The sequence below is a fragment of the Phoenix dactylifera genome, chromosome 18 (assembly GCF_009389715.1).
Source record: "Phoenix dactylifera cultivar Barhee BC4 chromosome 18, palm_55x_up_171113_PBpolish2nd_filt_p, whole genome shotgun sequence".
Lineage (NCBI taxonomy): Eukaryota > Viridiplantae > Streptophyta > Magnoliopsida > Arecales > Arecaceae > Phoenix > Phoenix dactylifera.
The window spans coordinates 3,416,126-3,438,874 of record NC_052409.1 but is presented as its reverse complement, the minus strand read 5'-3'; the positions used below and the strand labels follow the sequence as shown (position 1 = coordinate 3,438,874).

General features: G+C 38.4%; 3 protein-coding genes across 4 annotated transcripts; 2 read left to right on the top strand and 1 right to left on the bottom strand.

The window, feature by feature from the left end:
• Positions 1–35: 35 nt before the first annotated feature.
• Positions 36–2,347, top strand: LOC120104396 (pentatricopeptide repeat-containing protein At1g50270-like). The gene has a single exon (XM_039115405.1). The coding sequence runs from the start codon at positions 459–461 to the stop codon at positions 2,262–2,264; it is 1,806 nt and encodes a 601-aa protein (XP_038971333.1). The 5' UTR covers positions 36–458; the 3' UTR covers positions 2,265–2,347.
• Positions 2,348–4,848: 2,501 nt separating this feature from the next.
• LOC103724361 lies at positions 4,849–15,635 on the top strand. The gene is made up of 12 exons (XM_008815594.4): positions 4,849–5,546; positions 8,807–8,923; positions 9,038–9,227; positions 9,454–9,620; positions 9,789–9,960; positions 11,217–11,284; positions 12,984–13,065; positions 14,382–14,439; positions 14,540–14,664; positions 14,761–14,853; positions 14,954–15,024; positions 15,110–15,635. The coding sequence occupies exons 1-12, from the start codon at positions 5,050–5,052 to the stop codon at positions 15,234–15,236; spliced, it is 1,767 nt and encodes a 588-aa protein (XP_008813816.3). The 5' UTR covers positions 4,849–5,049; the 3' UTR covers positions 15,237–15,635.
• Positions 15,636–16,984: 1,349 nt separating this feature from the next.
• LOC103723976 (transcription factor ILR3-like) lies at positions 16,985–19,686 on the bottom strand. 2 transcript variants are annotated; one of them, XM_039115403.1, is made up of 5 exons: positions 19,303–19,686; positions 18,981–19,058; positions 18,473–18,550; positions 18,177–18,339; positions 16,985–17,544 (listed from the first exon to the last, which is right to left on the bottom strand). In XM_039115403.1, exons 1-5 carry the CDS (start codon positions 19,404–19,406, stop codon positions 17,260–17,262), a joined length of 708 nt encoding a protein of 235 aa, XP_038971331.1. In that variant the 5' UTR covers positions 19,407–19,686; the 3' UTR covers positions 16,985–17,259. The 2 variants fall into 2 exon arrangements, with proteins under 2 accessions (XP_038971331.1, XP_008813314.2); XM_008815092.4 differs by having other exon boundaries at positions 18,981–19,043.
• Positions 19,687–22,749: the final 3,063 nt, after the last annotated feature.

The window sequence follows — 22,749 nt, the reverse complement described above, 5'->3', positions numbered from 1 at the left end:
GCCTGTCAGTAGTTAATGTGTTGAATCATTGGTCGCAACTTTTGGGTATATGCAGTTGCTTTGGCCCCTTCAAGTTGGTCATGAAAGCTCTTCATTATTCATACATTTCAGGGTGCTAACAAGAGTAACTGGTGAAGTCTTTGAAAGTAGGCATCAATAACCTGCCTCCGAACTTCCTGTTCTCATCCTATTTCAGCTAGCTTTCCTTCTATCCTGTTTCGAAAAAGAAAAAAAAAACAAAAGGAAAATAAAAAGAAAATCATTCAACTTCCCCTGACCTGAACTCTTGTCCGAGTTTGATCTGTATCCTTCACCAGGCATCTCTCAGGCTTGAAGCATGCTTGCATCACTAAATTGCAACACTGGAGACATCCTAGCGTCTCTTTGTCCGAATTTGGCTTCTCTATATGTTGATCTTTCTTCTATGAGAAACATCACCTACCACAAATAATTTGTACATGTACCGCAGGAAGTCTATGCCTGCAGCAGTAGCCGCTAAAATCACACCCTTGCAAACTCACCTCCTCTCCTTGCTGAAAGGATGCCGAACCATAGACCACCTCAAGCAAATCCACTCCCTTCTCGTCACCTCTGGCCTCCCCGGAGAAGCCTTCCCCACTGCCAAAATCCTCCATCTGGCCTCCCTCTCTCTGCCCGCTGACATCTCCTACGCCTCTCTCATCTTCCATCAAACCTACAGACCCCATGCCTCTCTTTATAATGCCATCCTAAGAGGGTACTCGTTGCGCTCCCACCATGATAAAGCCGTCACTCTTTACTCCCAAATGCTTCGAGATGGAGTTATTCCTAACGAGCACACATACCCTTTGGTCCTCAAATCCCTCTCCAGATCTCAAAACAGAAGTCCAAACCAAATCCATGCCCAAATTTCGAAGCTTGGGTTTGATAATAACTCCTTTGTACAGAATTCTTTGGTCGCCGTTTATGCTAAAGCTGGTGACTTGGGCTCTGCTCGTGAGCTGTTTGATGGAATTCGTACTAGAGATTTTATCTCTTGGACAGCCATGGTTCATGGGTACGTGGATAATGATCGAGCAGTGGAGGGTCTCGCTCTTTTCGCTAAGATGAGGACTGCCGGTGTTGAGATTGATGAGGTGACTGTTGTGAGCGTCCTTAAGGGTGCTGCAATGGTTGGGGATGTTTGGCTTGGGAAATGCATCCATGGCTTCTACGTGGAGTGTGGGAGGGCGAAGCGGGATGCGCATGTAGGCAGTGCACTTGTGGATATGTATGCTAAATGTGGCTATTGTGATGATGCTAGAAGCTTGTTTGAAGAAATGCCTTGCAGAAATGTTGTCTCTTGGAGTGCATTGATTGCTGGCTGTGTTCGGTGTAATGGGTTCGCGGATGCTCTATCTTTCTTCCAAGATATGCTCGTCGAAGGAGTGAAACCCAATCAAGCGACGCTGGCCACAGTTTTGACAGCCTGCGCTCAACTGGGGGCATTGGAGCAAGGGCGATGGATTCATGGTTATGTAGAAAGGAACAAGTTAGAACTGAACTCCATTCTTGGAACAGCATTGATAGACATGTATGCTAAATGCGGACACATAGATGATGCGTTCACAATCTTTCATGCAATACCTGAGAAGGATGTGTACTCATGGTCTGCCTTGATTGGTGGAATGGCAGTGCATGGACGTGCCTCGGAGTGTTTGAATCTCTTCTCGGAGATGGTAAAGGAAAGGGTACAGCCTAATGAGGTTACCTTCATAGGTGTTCTTTCTGCATGTTCTCATGGGGGACTAGTAGGTCAAGGGCAAAGTTATTTTAATTGTATGATGGACTATGGGATCAGACCTAAGTTAGAGCATTATGGCTGCATGGTTGATCTATTAGGGCGAGCAGGACGGTTAGACGAAGCATTACGTTTGATAGAAAGCATGACCATGGAGCCAAGTGCTGGCATATGGGGAGCTTTGCTTAATGCCTGCATGATCCACAAAGATTTTGATTTGGGTGAAAGGATAGGGAAGCATCTTGTTAGAATGGAGCCTCATCACAGTGGTAGATATGTACTTTTAGCCAACATCTATTCTCTTTCTCACAAGTGGGATGAAGCTGCCAGTCTAAGGATGACCATGAAGGGAAGAAGGGTGGAGAAGACTAGGGGATGTAGTTGGATAGAAGTAACTGGTGCTATGCATGAATTTGTTGCCTTCGACGAGTCGCATTCAGAATCCAATAACATGTATGAAACTTTAGATGGACTGACCAAGTTGATAAAGTTGGATGAGGCATGAAGCTTGTCTTTTATGTTTCTTTTTCTTCTGTAAATGAAAATCATTATTAATTCTCAATGTATTTCTGGTCTTTGTTTCCTTTAGCTTCAAAATACTCTCATTACATAGCTCTCTATTAGTCTTTTGTAAGAAAGCCTGCCTCAATTTGGTTGAGTACTTGAGCAGCATTTTTTTTTTTTTTACCATTTTATGATTTGTCTCTGTTTTCTTTGTCATCTTCCAGTGTTTGGACCGATCCACCATTTCCAGAGCTCAATAAGACAGCCTACGTTTATCTCTTGCCAATCTTCCAAGCCCTGAGAACCAATCTTGCAAATCATGTAACCATTTTAATGCAACCGAGTTACTAGAGTTACAAAGGAATCGTCCAACTATATATGAGCAGCAACCATCCTACTATAGTATGAGTACATCCACGTAAGTCAGAGGATAACTATCTCACAGTGAACCACCAGAATGCTAAGCAACAGTATGCTTTAAACCTTCACTATCACAATTGTTTATGAATATGATAAATACTTTTATTTTAATCAAGATAGAACACCTTTGACAACTAGCATGAGTGGAAGCCTGATCAGGATGAGAGTAGGATCGAAAACACAATCTCTTTCGACGACTCCAAGAGTCTTCACAAACTCTACCAATAGTATAATTATATTAGTTAAGCAATCATTAAATTTTCATTTGCAGGTTTTAATAGATAGACACAAAAGTTAATGATATTGAATAACTAATGGATTCACGGTCAACTTATATTGCACATGAAAAGGAATATTTATTATTTGATTCATATATTAATGTAAAACATCCAATAAAAGTAATAATTAAAACATATAAATGAGAAAAAATAATTTTTATCTAGATGTTTTCCTAATTTCAATCTAAGGTTAGAAAATCTTTACATCAATTGAACTTTTTATCAATGAAATACGACAACACATAACCGTGAATGTCATATAGGTGTTGTTCTCAAGCAGGGATGCTTGACTCAAAATTCAACTTGCAATAAACTTGATTGATAAATAAATGAGTTGAATATAAGCCATAGATTTTAAGTTACTGGAACTGGAACCAATGCGCTTGACTTTCCACTCGTTCTTGAGATCTCACATGGAATCAATCTCTCTTGCTTGACCATTCTGACTCACTGAATCCACTATTTGGATGTGATGAAGGATCCATCCCGACAAGAGAATGAACGAGCCGAAGTATCCGATCTTTTCCGAGTTTCAGAAAGAGCAGACCTGGCTTGTTCGAGTTGATCTATCTCGATATAATAAATAAATATATAGTTAATATTTATTTTCAACTTACTAAGAAGTCTTGAAAAACATAATCGTTAATTCTAACTATTTTATTTAGATTAAAGCAAAAACATCAAAGTTTTATAATCCACAAAGTTTCATCCGCCTCTAAAGTGTTCGATGCACTCAACGATTAGAGGCAATCATGAAATCTAATTACCTTCAACATTTTACCATTCTTTTTTTATATAACTTTGATTACATAAGAATTTAAACTTAAAGAGATGGATCTATTTTATTTCACTTAGGGAGGAGCATTCGAAATCGGCATTGCATGTCTAGTAAAATAACGAGTTAAACACACTTTGTTGATTATCGTAAAACATGCCTCGTAAATATTGATAAGTAATAAAGACTGAAGATAAATCTTCTCTATGTCTCAAGAAACCTCGCCGGCAACCAAGCCATCCCCGAGGCATGAATTTGCATCACCTTATACCTTCAAAGACATGGTTGCAATGAAAGCTTTTATTTATTACTACTGTTGATGCCGCTGCTGTCTCTTTCTGGGCTTCGTAGGGCCAAATAAGCTATAGCCGGTCGAACATGTAAGAAATTAATGGCACCAACAGCATAGTTTCTTTTCTTTTTTTTTTCATGAATATCCTCTAATATATTAAAATTTGTATGAACATTTTTTCAAAATTAATATTTATATGTATCCCTCATAAAATACTTTTTGTTATACTATCTTTTTTTATTCTTATTTTTTAATATGCATCCATGCTGTTTAGTGCCCTTAAAAATTAATGATTTCAAATTAAAATGACTAAAATACTTTTAATCAGTAGATGTACAAAAAAAAAATATTTATAAAGCAATCGCGATGGAGGATAAAAAAGTAATTTTAAAATTTTATTTTATTTTTAATTAAAATAAATATAATTTTTATTAATGGGGGTTAAAAGAACTATTATGTTAGGGACTGGGTAGCATCCTTTGTGGCTCAACGTTCCGAAGGCTTCATTTGGTACTCTTTTATCCTTTTTGATCTTATGGGCTGCACCCACATCCGTTGTGTATGAGTTGCTCTTGTACTAAAAAAAATAGTATTTAATAAAAATTTAAAAATAATTAAAAATTTTAAAAAATATACATACAAATTTAAATTTTTAGAATAATATTTATAAAAAATCTTAAATTAGGAAATCTCACCAGCCAAATAATTTCCGACATGGACCTACCCATTCGGAACCGCCGGTGCTCAAGCTGCCACCTCAGCTCTTCGGGGATCGTCGAGTACAAAATTTAAGTTCCGACTTGTGTTCCGTGGGGAAGAATAAACACCCTCCTTTCGCCTTCAGTTTGATCGCTAGTCCGCGTACGGAAGGAAGAAATTAAAAAGAAAACAAAACCTAGCGAAGCTCGTATAGACGCTCGACATGCCCGATATCCGCCATGGATCCCCTCCCTCCAAACCCTAACCCTATCCCCATCCCCATCCTCGAGCTCCAACCCTCCCGGCGAACGCACGATGTCCGATGAACGGCCCCCGGATCCAGATGTCCACCCCCATGGCCCCGGCTGCCCTCTCCGCCCCACCACCCTCCTCGGCTGCCGCCGCACGATCGCCGCCGGCGCCACTCCAGTCCCACCTCCCTTCTCCTCTCTCCCTCGGCCTCCTCCCCCTCCCCCTCCCCCTCCCCCCGCCTCCCGGGTCCACGACCCGCCCGCCGCCGTCCGGCCTCGACCCGGCCGAGGGCGCGCCCGTCGCGAGGGTGAGGCTGGCGGACGTCGCGCCCTACGAGGGTGCTCCGGGAGCCGCCTATGCTAGGGCTGTGGAGTCGCTGTCGGGATCGCTGATGAGGCACAACGCGGTGGTGATCGAGCTCGGGAGCGAGGAGGCGGTGGTGGTGCGGTGCGCGCTGGAGTCGGTGAGGATGTACTTTAAAGCAAGAGCGCGGAGCAGCAGCGGCGGTGGGGGAGTGGCGGGCTGGGGGAAGGCGAGCCGCGGGGTTTACATCTACCGCGCTGGGAGGTAGGAAATTGATGCAAAGTTGCATAAAAGTTAGTATTTTTTTTTGTCTTTTTTAGCTTTTCGTGATTGCTGAAAATAGGAAACATGATGAAAAATTTGTTAAGAGTTAATTAGAAGAAGTTTTATTTTAGGAGGGGATTTAGTCATTTTTATGCTGCCATTATGATAAGGGAAATACAGACATGGAACTTTATTGTTTTAAATGCATGGATGGAAGCAACTTGTGGGTCAGATTACCGAAGTAGGTGCTGTTTTTGGATCGGTTTGGTTTCTTGACTTGGCAGTGAGTTATCAAGATGCCTGATTGGATCGTATATATCCAGTCTTAAAGATATAATCAAAAGGCATTCTTGTTCGAAAAATCTGTAATTATGAGCAAAGGGATTACCACAGATGGAGCTTTTGATATTGCGTCATTGTTGATGTATATTTCTGCTTTGCATATTGCCTTTATCAAATACTAATTTAAGTCATGAATTGGTGCATACACATCTGATCCAGGTGCACACTTGTTTTGACGCTAGCTTGACTACCTATAACTTCAAATATTGGTTGGTGTGCCCCTCTGGGCCTTGAATATATATTATCATACCATGACAGGATAAGTGGAAAATTGGGACCTTATGTGAGTTAGGTTACAAGCATTTTTATTCTTATTTTACATACTTGTTTATTTGAAGAACGGGACATTCCCTTGTTCTGGTTAAATGTTTGATCTATGTATACTAGTAAGTACTATGGAGTGTTTAGGTGACATTATGGGTTTCTTTTATCTTATGAGAAGAAGGCAGATCTTAAGAGGAGTCTAACTATGGCTTGAGCATAAGAAGTGACAGGAGCTAGGTGGTGCAAGATAAATTTGAATTAATCTTCATGACATCTGGAAAATTCATTCGTGTATTGGACAAACTTTTAAATCAAGGAGTCAAAAGAAGCTTGAATAAAATCAAGGGGAGAGGATTCAAAAACTTCCATTTCAGAGAAATTTTGGCATTGGATTGGAGCAAGGATTAGAAGTGGATTCATCTATACAGCCTTGGATCAGCAGAATAAAACTTGCCGTCTAGTTTCTTGTATTGTATGTGTTTATGGGCAGCCCGGTGTATGAGGCTCCCGCCACTGTGGGGGTATGCAAAGAATCCAACATATGCAGCCTAACCCCCATGTGTAGATTGCATGGGTTTATGCATGTTCCCATTTCTCAAATTAGCCTTTTGATTTTTGTGGTTACCATTTTACAAGCTGCTTTTCTGACATTTCCCAGTCACCATTGTGTGTGCAAAACATCCCTATTATACGTAATAAGCATCAGAAATACTAATGAGCATCTCACTATTATGGTTCATGTGCTTCATAAAAAAGCTGGTTCAACAGGCCTGACTGATTTTCTTCAAAACAGGGTTTGCAAGAAAGTGCTTGTTTAGTAGGTTTGTCTTTTAGGGTTCTGTTTACAGATGTGCATATATTATGTTTTATAGCTAGATATCTGGTTTGATGAGCGAAGCAACATAAATATGTTCATGTTTTTAGGGTTTTTGGGTGGTGTTGATGATATTCTGTCGACAACTTATTTGAGGTTTTGGATCACTTAGTTAGTTACCTAGATCTGATCGCTATTTGGTAATATGTTTGTTGAGTTAAAGCCTTGATACATCGAGAGGATTTCCTTAACTAGGTTTTCTAGTATTGACGGATGTCCTTCCTCTTGTTATATGATTTATGTTATGCTCCTAATTTTTCCTATTCCTTGATTGTGCCATGTATAACTGTATGTCATATTTGGGTAATGATCATGCATTATGTGCTTATGGGACATGATATACCATAGGAACAAGTGTTTGAACTTTTTGCTGATTCTTCAGTGAGATGGCCGACCACCTAGATCCAAGGGTTTGCCAATCAATTAAAAGTGATGCAACGATGATTCTCAACTTACTCGAGGATATTTTTTATTCATTTTCTTTTGCACCAAATTTAAGTTTCTTTTGCTTTTAAGCTATTTGACTGTCATTTGACATACTTATAAGGATGCAATTATCATTCTTGATGAGCCATGTTTTGCACCAAGTTCCATAATTCAGTTTGTTAGTTACTCGGAATTTAGTCCAAGTCATCTGAAATTTGAAGTATTCAACTGATGTTTGTCCAAAATTATACAGAGAGTAATAGTTGATTAGAATGCCAAAGTCATAGATTTTGCTACTAGTTTTTGTTCATATCCTCCTTGAATGTATTTAAAACATTAAGTTGATGGGTTTTTGTTGGGTAATTTGGGATTTAATAGGTTCTGTTATTCATGATTTCCAAGTAGGCATTCATCAGCTGGCTTCAGTGACTTTAAGGAGGCATTAATTATTGCTTCGAGCTCTAAAGGAGCCAGTTATGATGTATATTGAGTTGACAATGATGTATCATGGATGGTGTTGCAATGGTTTGATGTGGTGGAGCATGCTGAGGTGAGAATTAGCTTTGATGTCTTTAGAGATGGCACTGTGATATGGACATGTTGGCTCCAGATGGGACTGCAGTGGATGGGGTTGTTTAATAATCTTATTTAAGGATAGTATTTTGCTGAGGGTTTCGATGGTTTGCTGGAGTTGACTCTATTTTTCTGTTATTGTATGTTGATATTCTACACCTTAGCTAAATGTTTTTCATACTTGCTTTCCATAATCGAGAAAAATGTATATTCATTACATGTTTGCTCAAAGAGAGCTAAATGAAAGGGACATGGATCTGTCTGTTGGCATGCACTGATGAGAGGTTCCAGGTTCAAATGCTGTGTTTGTCAAGAAAAGAGAGCCGACTGGGTATGTGTAAAAGCAGTCACACCCTCCATGATTGGGTATAGGGAAACAGTGAATTTGTTTCTAACCCTGCTATCTATGTTGGTCATATCATAAATAAAGAGGAACGGTGCTATCTATTTTTAAGGCTAAAATATAAGAATTGGAGCAATTTTATAAAATATTTTACTATATACAAGTGTTAGTCAACATCAAACACTTTTACGGGGTAAAAAATCATCAATGTTCAAGGCTTCAAGCCATCTGATGCTTCATTATGTCTGCCACTAGGGTGAAGAGAAAGTTATCGTTTGTATTGATTGAAACGAAAGGTTGTAAACTGTGCCAAAATGTTTCCTTGTGCATCTGTACAATTTGGCATGACTTTTCATAAAATTCACTAATATTTGGGTGATTTACATTTTTGTATTTTGTGATGATTAAATTCTTTGTTTTGATTTTAATGCATTTTAGGGCTTTGGAAGATGGAGACCTGTCACCCGCATGCATGAATGATGCTTTTAGATGTATGGGAAAGGCAGCTCGTGCTGCTCTCTGTGCGATAGCAAGACATCTTCGTCTACGCAGCGAGTAAGATAGTTTTTGTGGATGTTAGTGTTAGCTGATATCTATAAAATGGTTGCATGTGGTTGAATTGTTTTTCAGTGATTTTCTCCCTTGAATGATAGTGAGAAATTTTGGCAGTGTTTTCAACCATCTGCTTGACGATACCCCACTACCTGCCAATGAGGTCTCTTCATCAGTGTTGGTTGCAGCCTGTTCTCATGCCTCATTACAGAATGGCAAGGGGCCTATTGGAGCAGGAAAATCTTTGGCTAATGAAGTCGAAAAAGGGATGTTGACATTAATTGCTTCTGACAGTCCTGGGATTCAGGTATTTAGCTTCTTTTAGTATGAATTTTGAGCAACTAGTAGTTATAGGGTTCTGGAATAGGCTTCACCTGCCAATGCTTCTGCTTCTTCTCTCTTCTCATTTTAGCTTTAAACTTTTTCTAACTATAAGGAAGATAGCTGGTATGCATTTCCTCTGACATCATTATATCGCTGTATTTGGATACTTCTGTTCCTTGAAATCATTTGCTCAGTTACTGCTTTGATAGGTTTGTGACCCAAATGGTCGTTGGTACCTAGCCGATGGGGGTTCAGGTCCTGGTGACCTATTGTTGGTTACGGGAAGGGCACTTAGTCATGCTACTGCTGGTCTTCGCCCGGCTGCCTCATATAGGATCGCTGGTGACTATTCTTCAGGAATGATGACTGCTGGAAGGTTTGAATTTACATCAATCTGCTCATAACTTATCTACATAAGTTTGCCTAAGCTAGACCCTTGCTATGCAATAACAGTGGAGTTTCAAGTGGACAATTCATGGCTTTGTGCACACAATTGATACCCGATTTATTCCTAATACCTGACCTGTTTTATCTTTGTTTGTAGGGCATCACTGACATTTAGACTAATGCCTCAAAGCAATGCTATATTAGATTGCTCCCCAATTGCAGCTGCTGGCCATGTAATCCCACAAAGTTACCAACCAATATCTGTGAGCCAGTTCATGGATGACTTGTCTGCTGAAGAAGATGTGTGCAACCTTCCTGATAATACCTATGTGAGTTTACTATTTTAAGCATCTCCTATCTTCATATTGTTTTTTCCTTCTCCTTCATCTTGTGAGCATTCCGTACTTAATTGTGAAGATAGGGGATCTCATTCTATACTGTTGACTAGATATTATGGGATGTTAGAATTACCACTGTTGTAGAAGACTGATATGCTAAAAAATTGTATCAGTTCTATGATTACTGCTGGTTATAGATGAAGCAAACAAGTTATAAAATTGAGCTTCAAATGAAGCTAGAAACTAGAAATCATTTCAAAGTTTTTTCCAGGGAGATCCAAGAGTTTGCCCCAAAGTAAAGAATTTATGTCAAACAAGAAAACAGAGTTTTTTTTGGTTGGAGTCTTGGAGCCAAAAGTGTTAGGGTCCTAGGGCTAGGAGATTAGGGACACATCTAGGTGGAAATCTTGGATAAAAGAAAATATGAAAATATCTAAAAAGGATAAGAAATGTAAGAAGGATCTATAATGCCCGATTGATAATCATTACCACATCGTGTGATGTTGTTAGTGCTTCACAACTTTACAGTCACTACATACAATCTCATAAGGAGCTGAAGTTGGAATCCCAGATAAAGAGTAAAAAAAAGGAGGTCTGAACAGAAAGTGGAGAAAGAGGGATGACAGTTCAGTCTGTTGTAGTAAAAACTAAAAAGAAAGTTAAGGATGCAAAGAAGAATGAAGAGCAATAAAAGAAAAGAAAAGAGAACAGAGGAATCTAGCTAGAATTTGAGAAAAGAATGAAGGAAAAAAAACCTGTCATATTATTTAGACACGGTTCCTATTCCATCATCATTTACAACTCCTATTTAGCAGAGCAAGAACTTATGGATTACCTTATATGACTTTTCTCAGATTCCTGACTTTTGAACTACTTTAGATGTCCCTCTAATGACCTATTGCTTCATATTTTGTATATTACTTGTAATGATTCCTTATCATTCATCTCTTCTATGCCCTTGTCATACTGTTGTTTTTATCTGGTCATGGTCATGGCACTAACATAAAAGGATCACAATAAATAAGCACCAAATCTAAAATTATCCAATAATATCAATTGAGCTATAAAGAACATTCTCATCATATTTTTTAAAAAGATTTATAGTACCATTTCTAGCAGAGGATATTCCATTTTATTATGTATCACATGTTTCTCACAACTTTAACGTACCAATTAGCATTTTCCTTACATTGATAACACAAGACTGATTTCTGGCCTTTTTCTTCCTGTTTGGAATTCTCTCTTAGGTGGCATGCGATGATCATAATCTAATTAGGGAACCATCATTGAGAAGTGTCCTCTCAGACCCTCTATCGTAAGTTTCAGTTCTCTTTCTACATTTTATTTACTTTTTTTTGATGTTCTCATTGGTTCTTTTTGTGAACCATCGTACTAGGGAGTAGGAAGAATAATCAGACTAGTTCTTGTTATTTGTCGATATTATTTTGTTACCCTATCCCATAAATTGAAGTGTGCCTCATAAGTTTGATTTCATTAGTTACAATTTTGGCAGTCGACCTTATTCAATAAATGGGTACCCATAGTTGTTCTACAATCGATGTCATCTTCTGCATGATTAAGATCTCATAGAATAAGCGAATAGCAAAACTAACACAATTTCTTCTATGATTTTCCATATATTCATGTGTATCAGCTAGTCTTAGTACTTTAACTTTTTTATTTCTCAAAATTGATCTCTAGTCTAGTTATCAAGGTTTGTTGTGCTGGTACCGAAGCCTATACCGGTCGGCCGGCGACACGGTTCGGTGCGCCTCTGTGTCATTCCGTGTCAGGCCCGTACCGTCACTGCAGAGAGGGCGAGGGAGCGGGAGAGGGAGAATAGGAGAGAGAAAGAGAGAGAGAGAGGGGGGAAGGGAGAGAGGGTCGCCGGAGGGGCTCCATCGCCGACATCACTTAAAATTTTTAAAATAAAAAAAGGGGCCTCGATGGACCCCTATTTTATTCGAAACAGGGGTCCGGAGGGCGGAGCCCCTTCGACGCTCTTCAGAGGCCTCCAATGGCCCTCCCTCCCTCTTCCTCTTCCTTCCCCCCTCCCCCCTGTCTCTCTCTCTTCCTCTCTTTCCTTCTCCCTCTCTTCCTACTTGCCAGTTTACCATTTTGAATGCCGGAACCGTTCCGATCCGCCACTAGCACGATTCGGGACGGGTTCGCATTCCTTGCTAGTTATCCTTATTGACCCATTGTACATCTTTGTCCACCTTATTTGTAGCTTCTCTAAGATTATATTTTATTGGGAGCCCATTTAACAACTTCTGGAAAGAACATTTCCATCTTTCCTTTTCTTTGAGAGATCATTTCTATCTTTCATAATTATCATCAATTATTTAGATTGAATTATATCCAACTTAGTACAGTAAAATTATCTACATCTCTAGTTTCACTTTATCAATCTTGAGTGGCTTGAGTGGTGTTCAGATCCCCTTTATCTTTTTGTAAAATCATAAACAGCCAAATATACCTTTTTTTATAGTGGAATTAAAGCCAAACGTACTTTACGTTAATCTTCTTTTGTGCTCATGTAGCTGGATCTTTAGCCACTCCTTGAAGAAGATATTCAAGATAACCTTTTCCTGTAGTTTCCATTTGAACCTCAATTTTTCACCAGAATATTTCTTTTCTGTAGCTTCTTTACCTTTAGAACTTGTACCCTTCTGATGCATTCTTCAATATGTGTAATGCATGCTGCAGGTTGATGGGTGTGCATGCATGTATCTATAACTCTACATATATTATCTGTTTTCCCATAATAGATGTTGTATAGGAAAATTTATGTGGTTTTGCTACTATTATTGTTATCACATGGAAGTAGAGCGCTTAACTTTATCCAAATGCTATATTTTCTGATTACGTTTGGCAGAGAGGCTCCAGATGTTTATTGACTTTGGATGCTTGTGCAACGCAAATGAATTTTCGACAGACTTATTCTTATTTCCAATCTTGTGTTCGTGTGATATGGGTTCTCATGGATTTATTGTCAAATTCTGTTGTTACAGGGGGGCATTCCTTGAGGATGCTATGGTTGTATCTTGCGGGCATTCATTTGGTGGCCACATGTTGAAGAAAGTCATAGAAATGGTATGTGTGGATCCTTCTCATTTGGTCTTCATGTAATGCTCTGAACAAGCAGTATATGAAGTATGGTGATATGATTCAAGTAATCAAACTTAAATTGTTACTTATTAGTTTAGCCTCCAATAGGTAATAGAAAATAACTAATCGGATAATGCATATAGGAGGGGGAAAGTGAGAGTAAAACTGAATGTTGTGAACTAGGGAAAAATTATGAATAACTGTGGCAAGTTATGATCTAACCCGCATCTGATCCACTTTAAATGGGTTCGGGTTTGGCATAAATAGGTCTGGGTCATAAACGGGTCGAGCCACTTGGACCCATTTATTAAGCGAGTCAATTTTAGGTTTAGACCTCGGACTTGTTTTGGCCCATTTAAAAGCTACTCCCACTTAGGGCCCATTTAACCCGATCCACTTGACCCGTTTAAGACCCACTTAATCGTTTATTTAATCCATTTAAGACCCGCTTAACCTGTTTATTATTTAACTTGATTCAACCCATTTATGATATGGGTTGTGTGGGTCGGGTTAGTTTACCTGTTCAATAAATAAAAAGAGATCAGTTTCAGGTCTAGGTTTTTAATAAATAGGGTGGATTCAGGTTGAAAGATTTTTTGACCTGACCCGACCCAATTGTTAGCCCTAATTATGAGTTCTCAAAGTGGATTAAAGTTTGCAGGCTAGTAGTAGTTACTCTCCATTAAACTGCAAATTTAAGAGAAAATTCAGTATAGGTTTATGTCAGCAACAGTGGTGTGAGATAAAAAAATAATCCTGTGGATTGGGAAACAGTGATGATGTCTGAATTTTGAGAGGATTCTAGGCAGGACTTAGGGCTACTATAGTAGTTACTCTCCTTCAAACTGCAAATTTAAGAGAAAAATCAGTATAGGCTTATAGTAGCAGCAGTGGTGTGAGAGATAAAAAAAGAACCCTGCTGTGGATTGAGGAACAGTGACGATATCTGAATTTTGAGAGGATTTTAGGCTGAAGGACTCAGGGCTTTGTATTGGTTTAAATTGGAAATACATTTAGCAATTTGGAAAAAAAGGTTATTGGGGGTGTTCTGGACTATTTTGCCCAGGGTATAATCTGCAACTGTGGTATTTTTTACTATGAACCTTGTTCTGTATTTGTAAGGGTGCTATTTTTGCTTCAGCAAAATTCTAATACAAACTTGATTAACGAAATTCAAGACCTGTTGTATATTCTTGTCTGGCTTCTTTTACGAAACTATTGATTCATATCTTTTGGTTTCTTTTGTCAGCATAAAGAAATAATCAATGTCTATCTTTTTTGCTGTGTTCTTTTTCAATCAGGCTAGATGTACTCTATGCAGTTCTGAAATAGATCCGGGGTCCTTGGTCCCTAACTTTGGTACTTGCTGATCTTGTGCAAAATTTTCCAGTAAAGCTTGATCCTTGTACGTTTTTGGCTAGTTATTAACTTTTTTTTTCCTCATCCTATTTTCTTACAGCTTTGAGAGCTGCAGCTACAGCAGTGAAGATGGAGGATGACAGGAGACTCTTCCATAATGCTGCTCTCCGAAAACGCAGGAAAGAAGTAGGCGAGCAGATGGATGCCCTGAAGAAACTAGGCAAGGTACACTTCTGACAATCTGTTGCAAAGCTAATTTAGTGGCCAAAATAAGTTTCCACGGTTGTTACAACTTTTTTATTTATTTTGTGAAATTATCAGGAAAATGGTGAGGTGGCGGTTGACAGTGACAGCCCTAGACCGCTAAAAGGAGTTCAATATCCATTTGCAGTGAATGAGAAAGTGTTGATCAAGGTGAATTCTTTTGCTACAAGCCTATACTTATAAAGTTATTACCTGTACCATGGTATGATATACTTCTGGAGAAAAAGTGTTGACACTAGAAAATATACAGGGAAACAGGAGGACCCCTGACAAATTTGTTGGAAGGGAAGCAGTGATCACATCCCAATGCTTGAATGGCTGGTAACCTTGCAGGGTTTTTACGGTTTTTAAGTGTATCGTGTGTTGAAATGTAGCAAGTCTCTAAAACCATAGATCTGACTTGTAGGTATCTCCTCAAGATTCTTGACAGTGGAGAAAGCGTACGCTTGCAATACCGCTCTCTCCAGAAACTCCCATGCTCTCAAGCTGATGACAGGGCTCAGCCAGAACCACTGCTTCAGAGCAGCAGTTGACAGAATCACATGGATACTTTTATTGCATCCTCTGCCTGCTTTGGTCATGTGGCTCCTCTCTTTGGCCAGTTATTGTACATTTTTGGCGGATCCCCATGTACGTGCGTATCTTTCTGAAGTTGTTCTGCCAGGGAGAAGAAAGAAAAGAGGATTGGGGCCAATATAAGCCCTCAAATCCTGTAAAAATCAAAGGCCAGTGTTACAGAGCTGTTGTAACCGGCAAATGATGTCCCATGTAACTGTCTCTGGTGCCTTGCACCCCTGCTGTGTGCAATAGAGATCAAGGACTAAGAAATTTAATACTAATTGTGATATGCAGAATCCAGTCAAATGGCTAGTTATGTTGACGTTGCAAAGCATGTTGGGTTAAGTGATTATTTCTAGTTATTGTTCGATGTACACTGTTGTTTTGGTTGTTTTATTGATATGTCTTAGTGCCCACTGAATTCAAGTTTAGATTTGAGGCCTTGTAGGAATCATTAGATATGCTAAAACTATGTTACAGTGCAAGCCCAGAGGCAAATTATCAGGCAGACCAGGTTATCGATGCTTTGCGGCAGCATCTTCCCCCATCTGGAGAACAGGGCAGGTTCCCGACCTTGGTCGAAATGTTGATTTAGTGTTTTTTAAGATTTGCTACTAATTACGGTAATAGTGATTTTAAAGGTTTGTCTCTTCCTGTCATGAGCTTAAACTATATATGAAACCATGAGGTAAGTTTCCCTTCAGGGCACCCCTGTCTTGAGCAAAGTTTCCAAAGCCAAGAATTTGGAAATGAATACTGAGGGCCCGCTAACCGTGTAATAGTGTGTAACAGAGTAGGGCAGTTAAACTAGGACTCGGGCGCATCTTTTAAAGCCCTTATTGTTGGAAACGTGGGACTCCAAAACCATCCAAAGGGCCCGGAGAATAAGACTGACGGATAGCAGTGTAGAACATTAGAAATATCTTCTTTCATGCTTTCACATCACCAAAGATCGGCAATGCTGAGACAAGTGAAAATTGTACCCTGGTTACGTCTTTTGCTATTACCTTTTTGCATCACTGAGAAAAAGGTTGAAGGAACTTTTTTTCAGAAAGAAAAAATTCAAATGCCTCCCTTTTCACTTATAGGATGATTTGGGAACAAATCTATGGATTTTTAACATATATCCATGTTGCGTGAGCGCCTTACACTTCACCAATCCTGTGTTGGTCTAATGTCAGCAGCAAAAGTAATAATAAGTATCTTTCCCCTCCTCTTTGTGTGAAATATATAAACTATCATCAAAGATTTGTTCATTTTCAGTCTCTTGTTCTTATTTAGTAATTAAGTTTTAAATTAAGTACTGTTTAACACTCTACAATTTTGGACAAAAGAGAGGTGAAATTCATATTTAAAATCAGTCATTATCAAATCAGATCTGATCGGCAACACATACATCAATGATAAAGAAAACAGAATTTTTCTAAATTTGTTGCCCATAAGATCTGGCTTGATATAGATGACTTTTTTGAATTTCAACTCCCGCTTGTCCAATAAGGTTAAGAGTATTTCAATACCAAACTTCAAGCGCAGCAAAAGTGATTTTAGACTCTTGCAAGAAAAACTTCTCCTTCTCCTTTTCTTTTTAGTAGAGAACAGGACTCTGAAGCCATCCAGTTGTATAATTGCACAGAATGCAGCAGCTTACGGCAACTAAGGAATGATGCACTTACAAGTGGTAACATGGTTTTCTTCAATCTTGAATGGTACTCTGATAAAAGGATTGTTTCGGACCAGAAATCCCATAATATGAAGTAATAGAGCTGTAAGACAATGTGCTTGCATGGGTTTTGAAATACTCACACAAGCATAATCCTTGCAAAATCACCAATCGAGTAAAAATGTCACAGCATCATTTTAGACTGCCGCATAATAACTACGCCACAAGCGGACCACATGAACTCCCATTAGAGACTATACATACTAAAATTTAGCACAAGAGAAAAATGAAGCAAAAGAACAGTCAGCAAAATGATGCAATGGCTGCTCTTTGACTGCCTATGCATTGGGAGGCCAAAGCTTGGTGTCTTGTGTGGTATCCACAACTGCAGGAGGCAACCATTGCCACATGGCCACACCAGGGAATGCAGTAACGGAGGCAGCTTTGTTTGCTGGAGCCTGACCATGCGGAGCATATGCAACAGGGGCAGCAGCAGCATGGAATGAAATTGGATGTGGCAAAAATCCTGCTGGAGGCACGCTCATGGCCTTGACTTGTTGCTCTAATCTCTCCTTATCTGCCTTCAACCTCGTCTTCTCATCCCGAAGCTCATTCTTCTCCACCTGAAAAAACAAAGAAGATGCATAAGAATATCACATATAGATAAGGTAAAACTTGGTCATGCAAACACAAACTTGTGTTAAAAAGATCAGCTGGACAATTTATCTACAAATACCTTAACTTATTATGCATTTCAAAGTGAATTGATCACATATTCCAGAAAAGCATTTGTTTTTCATCTATTCACACATATTCTTTGTCTTTTGGAGACTTAGCTTATACCCTGCAGTTCATATACTTCACTAAGTCTTTAATTGCTCGAACATTTTCTCCAATTTAAGGCTGCTTGCTGTGGCAACATCATGCTTCACTATCAAAACCTCTGTAGAAGAGAAGTCCTCAAAAAGCACATTGATCTTTCTGGAAGGAAATTACTGCACCATTTTTTTTTGGTAAAATTATGTGCATCATTCATTCAGTTATGGAAGAAATATATATTCTGTTAGATGATTGATATGGTATCTCCACCTTTTCTTATGTCCTTCCCCTCACCTGTAGGGGTTAAAATGTCAAACTACACAACTATACTTCAGCAAGAAACTTATAATAACATAACCTAATGAAATTTAAGTCGGCTATCAGAAGCTGTGTTATGTCCATAGAAAGAGAATAAAGCGTAATGGCATGGTAAGACCTTTAGATCTTTAATTGTTTCTTGGAGATTTTCATTTGATTCCTTAAGTTGTTGTGCTTCACTTCTTAACTGTACCAATACACGAGCCGCATCGCTCAAAATACTGGCTCTGTCAGACTTCGGAGGCCTACCAGGATCAAGGATGGAACTCAATTCCAAAAACCTAAAATGTGAAAATCGAAAGTTAATCAAACAATAATAAGTGAGAATGGAATAATGGATGTGGAAGAAAACCTTTTCTGCTAACTAGTCTCTAGCACTTCCACATTTCTGTTTCAGTGTGATTAATGGAGTACCTATCATTTAGCCTATCCCGCCGCATTTTCTCACGGCACGCTTTAGTCTTGGGTCCTGAACATGATTCATCTCTTACCCTGGAAAATTTAGAGAACGTGAGTTTTTGATATACTCCCTTCAGCTAGAAATTTGCAAAAGGCTCCTGGCTTTTATTAATACCAACTAGAATGGTGCAAATTAGTTCAAAATATTATGATGCAAAATATTTATAAATAAAAGAAATAACAATATAATGTACTTGTGCAATTTTGAGAAAGCAAGAATATAAAAGGACGTAGGATAGACGCTTTATGTTAAGAAATGGTTAAGAGGTGATCAGAATACTTTTTTATCAAGATTAAGATAAAGAATTAGCTAAATTGTAGAGCTTGGCCACGAAATTACCGATCTATGCAAGTTAAAAATCGATATTCTGCACACGATGTTGGCTATTAAAAACAGGGCATTTTCCATTTTAGATGCTTAATATATCCATCATATAATATCAAAATCAAGAAAAAATTGTACCTTTTGCGCGAGCTGGCCTGGTCAAGACTGCAAACATCTATGCATGCCCCTTGAATCCCAATTCTGTTAAAATTTTCACTGAAACCATTGGATCATCGGAAGAAAGACGCATATACTACACAAACAAATACGATAATATCAAAGGAAACCCCAGTATCCCAAGAATCTCGGGGCGAGCTCGAATCGACTGAGCAGAGCATGACCGATTGCCCCAAGAATCTTGGCTACTGGGCGTGATCGGTGCCTGATCTAATTCGACTCCTCACAACACGGCGATGCACTGAACGTAAGGAACCTAGAAAAAAAAAATCCGTTGTCGTACCCGGATGTCGGAGCCAAATCGCAGAAACTCTCTAGAGCGCAGCGCAACTCTCCATCCGACCCTCCGCCATCGATCCAGTAATCCTCGATCGAATTGCATCCCATCGCAGATCGAAATCCCCCGCGGCCTCCTCCGCCAAATCCGGGGAAGAAGAACGCGAATTACCGGGCCCGATCCGTCTTCCGGCCCTTTTCCGGCAGGGAAACGGCCACGAGATCAAGCTCCCAAGAACCCCGGAAAAACTAGGGTTAGGGTTAGGGTTAGGGTTAGGGCTAGGGCTTCCGAAACTAGGGACGGAGAGGGATAAAGGAAGAAACCGGAGGGGAAGAGGAACGAGCGGTTTTGAGAAGATTTTTTTTCCTTTTTTTTTATGTGGGCCGGCTCGGAATGTTTGAACGTAAAGGAACGAAAGCGGCCTTATACATGCACTAGAAATTTTGTATAGACGCAATTGACGGTCCGATTGACAGGTCAGTAACTAACTCGACGATCTTGGCCGTTATTTTGATGGACTTTATGCCGGTCCATCTTTTTGAGGGTCCCACCTGCAGCGGAACCACCGATGTCTCATTCGCGTGCGGATTCGTGAACGGATCGAGTGGCCGCCTCGTGTGCTGACGTCACCCACGAGTCAGTGGCCGTCGCTATCTTATTCTTCTAATGCTGTTCGGACCCAACACCGTAAACCCGATGCTTCTTTGATGAATAAATATAAAGGTTTGATAAGCTACTCTTATTCTTGCATTCTTTTAACTTCTTCGGATGGATAAGTTATTTCCTATAGATAGCATTTATTCTTAAAATAAAAGAAAAATTTTATCCACCTTCTAGGTGGATAAATCATTTTTTTCATCAACCTGAACAATATTTTTTTATTTTATTTCTAAAATATTCCTAACTATATAGTATAATATCTAATATATAGTATAGATAATATATGTTATATATTAATGTAATGAATTACATTTTTATTATAATTTATAATACCTTATACGATAATCTAATGTAATATAATTCTAATATAATATTAGAATATAATATACTATCATATTATTCTAACTTAATATAATATTATTTTACTAAAATATGATATATTATTTTAATATATATTATATTATTATTGTATAATATAATATTTATATAATAACATAGTATTCTGGGAAATAGTAATGAAAAAGAGCATAGAAAATATATTACGAAGCTATTTTTCAATGCATAAAAAATATAAATACAATTTTTTTTACTTAAATATTGTATGAAAAACACTTATTTAAAAAATATAAATTCTAAGATAAATTTTTTATTCTCTAAGCAAATAGGACTATATTCTATGGGAGATTAAGACTAGATTTTGGTACATTGATTAAAGGGGGAAGGATTATATATGGGGATAATTATATGTTAGGGGTTGGAATTGGTTGCGTGCAGCATATGGTCCAACTCTTTTTTATAGAGCATGTGGTCCGCATTTTAAAATGAGCTTTTGTCAGGGTTTAGAAAGGAAAAACAAAAAACGGAGGAGGGATGCGGCGCGACACGACATGTTAAAAATGTGACAGCTAATCGGGGTCTTATAGCTCCAAAGCAAAAAAAATAGTGGTCTTATAGCACGTGGAAGCCGGGTTGGTTTGCCGGTTTTACACGCACACGCCTTCACTTTGATGTTATTATCTAGGTTATTTTAGTTGAAAGGATTCAGTCTGTAGCTCCTTGGTTGCAGCCTAGAAAATAGAGACTCATATATTAAGGTATAGACCGGGTATGGAGAAATATGGTCCTAGCTTTCTCTTTTGACGTTTTATAGTATTTGTCTATAGTTACAAAGAAAAAAGGAGCAAAAAAAATGAGGTAGAGAAGCATGAGAATGTCATGTTGGGTTGTATTAAACAAGATGTATATTTTTATCTAGGATTTTGATTGAAGAGAGAGTGGGAATAGGTCGTGTATGCTCTTGCGATGTTCATGAGTCAAAAGTGCAAAATATCTGGAAAAGAATATTTCATGGAAGATACAAGGGGTACAAAATTTAATAGCTTTCTTTGTGCTATGCAGCAAAGGCACTTTGGTTGGCGCTCCTTAGTTCTAAGCAGGCACAGATTGGTGTTTGTAAATTTATTTATGACAATCATGGTTGAGTTTTTGGGTTTTCTATTGCCTTCGTGTACTTATATATATATATATGTACTTATGATAACCTAATGTTGTTCGAGCATCGGTTGGCACATTTTTGGATAAAAGTGATAGTTTAGATACTTCTCTTTAACATTGACTCTACGGTCACAATGTCGAGATTCCAGAAAATGTGAACATCAAGTTGCCAATTGCAATCAATATGAGCATCGACCATTTTCCCTACTTGAGCAGTTTGAAGTATCTATATATAAGCGTGAGAGTATCTACTAGCATCGACTTTGACTCGTCTAGGATATCCTATAAATCCTGTTCTTTCAAATAAGACTTGACAATAGCCTTCCAAATTGAATAACAGGTATTGTTCAAGTTACGAAGAAAAGCGGTAGTAACAAAAATAGCCATATTGATGTTGGTAAAATCAGACACGTCGAACCCATTGTGAGAGAAGATAGTAGCATCATCCATGATGATTCATCTCTTTAATCACTAAAACAAGAGTTCACACGCTTGCACTACTGCACAATGAATTATTAGAAGTTCTTCAACCATGACGAGCTACGAACATACAAACCACCAACAATCAAGTCGTTGCTCCAAAAATTGCGCTCCGAATAAATATCGAAGCCGCAAATTGCTTAACCACTTTCTAACTTTGCTCCGATATCATGTAGAATGGCATGTTACACGGAGTAGATCAATCATGCTGGGCCAAAATCTGGAACAAACACCAAAAAAATAACAAAAAAGATATGCTGGAAGAAAAATAATTAGGAGAGAAAAAATATTTTATTAAAAAAGTGAGCCATACGAAAAAGTTCTCTCACACTCCTCACCAAGAAGAACAACTCTTACTCTATTTTTTTCTCTCTTTTCTCACGCCACTCTTCTTTTCTCAAACCACACTAAAGGTCTCTTTAAATAGAGTGGGATATTTGATTACTACTCAAATTTAACACCTACTAAAAGATAAGACTTATCGCTAATAAAGGATAAGGATAAGATTTATCGCTGCTAAAAATAGGATAAGACTTATCACTACTAAAGAATAATGATAAGACTTATCATTACTAACGAATTAAGAATTCTAGTAGAATAAAACTAGAAATAGAATCTTGGCATAAGTAGGATAAGCAATGATTCTCAACACGATTTAGTTAACTATGTCATTTAATATGATTCTAAATCACAAAAAATGATAGATAATTAGAGAAGTATAGTGGTATCCATCTACAGGAAAAGCAGTGATGTACACCAAAATGTCAAGTAGTAAAAAATGAATCTTATACCCACACTATGAAGAAAAGAATCTATCAA